Source organism: Sitodiplosis mosellana, unplaced genomic scaffold (assembly GCF_009176505.1).
Source record: "Sitodiplosis mosellana isolate CC-2019 unplaced genomic scaffold, AAFC_SMos_1.0 Smas_scaffold_5786, whole genome shotgun sequence".
Taxonomy (NCBI): domain Eukaryota; kingdom Metazoa; phylum Arthropoda; class Insecta; order Diptera; family Cecidomyiidae; genus Sitodiplosis; species Sitodiplosis mosellana.
The window spans coordinates 1-4,050 of NW_022601028.1; the positions used below are offsets into that span (position 1 = coordinate 1).

The 4,050-nt window shown below is 35.9% G+C and overlaps 1 protein-coding gene across 1 annotated transcript; it reads left to right on the plus strand.

Moving 5' to 3' along the window:
- The first annotated feature begins 6 nt into the window (after positions 1–6).
- Positions 7–4,050, plus strand: LOC129572960 (bis(5'-adenosyl)-triphosphatase enpp4-like). The gene is made up of 7 exons (XM_055453080.1): positions 7–369; positions 511–627; positions 712–951; positions 1,165–1,387; positions 1,616–1,825; positions 1,887–3,694; positions 3,764–4,050. Exons 1-6 carry the CDS (start codon positions 154–156, stop codon positions 2,072–2,074), a joined length of 1,194 nt encoding a protein of 397 aa, XP_055309055.1. The 5' UTR covers positions 7–153; the 3' UTR covers positions 2,075–3,694; positions 3,764–4,050.

A 4,050-nucleotide genomic window follows, 5' to 3' on the forward strand; every position in this document is an offset into this window, starting at 1 on the left:
GTAAGTAGCTGTATATGCTCAGCGTGTTGCAAATCGCGTGCCACTTTTGAAGATTTCATAAGGCGATCCAAAGTCTGTAGCTTTAGATACAGTGTCTTCCCGATTTTTGAGTCATTTTGTCGACAGCACTCGAAGGCAGCAGTTGGATGCAGGATGATTCGATTGATAGCTTCAGTTTTACGCAGAACGATACCATCGAAAAGCGAACCCGCACTTTTAGTGATTTCCTACGATGCCTTTCACCCGGAATATTTAAATCGTGGAGTTACACCACATCTAAATAGATTTCGGAAAGAGGGCACTTCGGCACAATTCATGTTTAACGTTTTTCCCACGAAGACATTTGTCAATCATTTTACCATCGCAACGGTAAGTACTCAGAATTGTTAGCTGTTACTATTGAAAAATATTACTGTTTTTCGATTTGGAACCGCACGATAAATTCGAAAATGAGGCCATAGAGGAAATTTCATCTCTTTAACAACTTTTTTCCATTCAACTCCGACATAGGGCCTGTATGCAGAGACGCACGGTGTGTTAGCAAACGAAGTATATGATTCAGAGCAAGGAAAATTGTTCTACGGCTATGATTTATTTCATTATAGCAATAAAACGATTCCACTTTGGGTAATTCCACTCAATTTATGCCATTTTAAACGACCATTTCTAATTCATTTTCCATTTTTGCAAATATTTGCGTCGTACTTTTAGACGGCAAATGAAAAAGCTGGCAAACATTCCGGCTGCATGATGTGGACTGGTAGTAACTTCGAATACGATGGTATAAATTGTACGTTCACTGTGGGATTCAATGAAGAAATGAAGTGGGAGGATAGAGTTGACATCGCCTTGTCATGGTTTAACGACAAGAAAACACCAGCGAATCTCGTTATGTTGTACATTGAAGAGCCTGACTCGCATGGGCACATTTACGGGCCCGACTCACCTGAGGTAAGTTCGAACGTTTTTTTTTTTTATTATTTTAATTTTTAAATGTCACGTTGTTGTGAGGAATTGACACATACGTAAGTTTTCTTATCAGATCTTGAGATAATCACACTCCATGTCAAGGACACTATCAACACTCGATGTTCACTTCAATGACAAATAAAACACTGTTTCATTTCATTTTGCATATTTTCTTTGTTTGATTCTTAAAATCAGATAACGAATATGGTGGCGAGACTAGATAACCTCACGCAATATATTCAAGACAAGTTGACTGCAACGGGCTTGGACAAACGTGTCAACGTAGTTTACGTGTCTGATCACGGAATGATTGGCGTAGCTCCACCGAATTTCATTTATTTGAATGAGACTTTAGCTAATGACAATTGTGAAATATTCGGAACATCGCCAGTGCTACAAATTGTACCAAAGGATAAAAGTGAGTGAAAATGTACAGGAACTTTAAAAGTGAAACTAAATGGAAATTCCTGATTAGTTGGAATAGTGTTTGATATCTAAAATTGTTGTTAATTTGACTTTGAATCTGATTCCATCGAATTTATTTGATTTCTCTTCTTTAAGGAGATAAACCATTGAAAAAAATAAGAATATTAATTCCAACGAATTACAATTCCACATTCAAATGAATTCTACATTTTGATTTCAGCCAAAGAGGATGATATTTTTGCCAAGTTAACCAAGGCTGCCGAGCAGAACGGCCACTTTAAAGTCTTCAATCAGAAGAATATTCCAGTGCGATGGCATGTAAATAATACTCGACGCATGGGACCGATACTTGCTGTAGCCAACAGTGGATACGGGTTCCAGGATTTATGGGGAAATGCGCTAATTTATGAAAGAAAATACAATATTTCGAGTAAGTGAAATCAATCTAAATACACGGTGAACTTTTTGATCATTTTGGCTTTTGTTCTCAGTAACCAACAAGACCAAATACGGTGTTCATGGGTATGACAATCAAGATCCAAATATGCATGCAATTTTTATGGCCAAAGGACCACTATTTGCCAAAGGCAAAATACTCAAATCTGTCAATATGATTGATTTGTACAACTTATTCTGTTACATTCTAAATATTCAATGTCACCAAACGGATGGAGCGTAAAAACTAGATATGTACGACGATCTGTTTGCCTGTAAACCCGTTAGAGCCACAAAGAAAGGTAAGCGCCGTCATTCGTGATCATATGTATTAAATAAAAGCGCATTACTGTAATGACCTTCTGCATGTGTTTCAATCATATTGCTTCAAATGACTAACACTACCGTTTATTTACTCAAAATTGCATGAATAATAAAGATGAGATTCTTATTGTCGTTTTAACTTGCTCGCTTTTTATGTGTTTTCGCATTTCAATGCTTTTTAAGTACAAAGATATTTCAATGAAACTGCATGCTTTTTTAGATCATAAGATAAACAAAAACTCTCACAATAAACCGTTCACCATTGTTTTGATGCGATTTAATTAACAGTATAAAAAAAACAAATTGTTGATTCATTCTCCTTTCGTTAGTTTAAGTTTAATTTTTAGCCGATAGAAACGAGTTTGAGCGAAAACATGAAGCATTATGACTTTTGAACCACTTGGTTTCGTATCACAGCTGTTATTGGCCGCTTATTTATTTATTATCCGTTTCAAAACAGTAATTGTTCACGTGATAGCATGATAGCATATGCATAGAACATCGAAGAGATCAATAACATCGAGTCTTTTTTATATTTCAATGATGCATTTGCCACTTTCGTAGCGGCAAAAACTCTGCCAAATCCGAAGAAATCAAGTTTTTTTTCTATGTATCGACGAGTAAGGAAACAAGAACGTACATGTTTTGGCAACGTGGCTTCACTAGTGATTATGAATGAACGTAATTTCTCGCTACATTTCTCATTACGTTCATTCATAATCGCTATAATGTAACGTTGCCGAAACCTGAACGTTCTTGTTCGTTACTGCGCACTTCTTTTCTACGGTGAAGCAGACTGCTTTGTTGATGTTTATAACAATACGGGTAAAACACCGGCGCTCCGAGGTTTTCATACAAACTTCCCATGTAGACGATCGGAAACAGACAAAAATCGAAAGAAAAAAGTTAAAAAAAAATTTTCGATTCTCATACAGTATTCCATGTGCCCAATCCAATGGTATTATCGGCACATCGAAATTCGCGCTCCTTTTCACTTAATTTTCACTCCGAAGCCAAATCACAACCAAAACCACCATTACAATGAATCATCATTCCAATGGACTTGAAAGTGTATCGAACATTTTTGCTTCAACGAAGCAGTGATAACGAACGCAGTGATAACAGGCTATTTTTTGTTCATTTAGTGCTCTCTGTAAAATATATCGTAAGTGGATGTTGCTCTCGACTATGAAGCGGAACTGAATTCAGGATAAATTTCTTATTTCCAAGAAATTGTTTGATCTCTCTGTATACAATATTCAAATAAAGTATCCGAAGCGCATTTTCATTTCTTTGTTTCTTTATTCATTTAATCTAAAGCAAATATATTCATTTTTTGAAATTTAAAACAAATGGCAATTAAACTGAATTTCATTTTTTGTTGCTGAGAAAAACGTAATCGATCACCGTTCATACACGTCAATTCATACATGTGATGATAAAGTGGCTATTGTTCAATAAAGTTTGAGTCACAAGAATTCCAATCATATCACATGATTGAAGTGTAAAAAAGCTGCTTTAGATAATGAAAGTGTAGCATGTGAGTTTGAAATTGAATTACCCATGGGGAAATAATTGATTCGAGTTGTTTTTTTGTTCGCAATATTAGGTAAGTGATTGCCCAGTTGCGCAGTCATTTGATTCAGTTATTGTGTGCGTTAAACACTTGTTTGTGATGTTGACGGTGTCATGCGTAGTTTTATTATTATGTTTAAATATTTTGCGTGGATCATGTGAAGCTGCATCATTTGAATCTGAATCCGAATCAGGACCAGCATTGCTGATCGTTTCCTATGATGGTTTTCGACCGGATTACTTGTATCGAAATGTTACACCAACTCTAAAGAAATTACGATCGGAAGGAACGTCAGCGCGATATATGTACCCAGTTTTTCC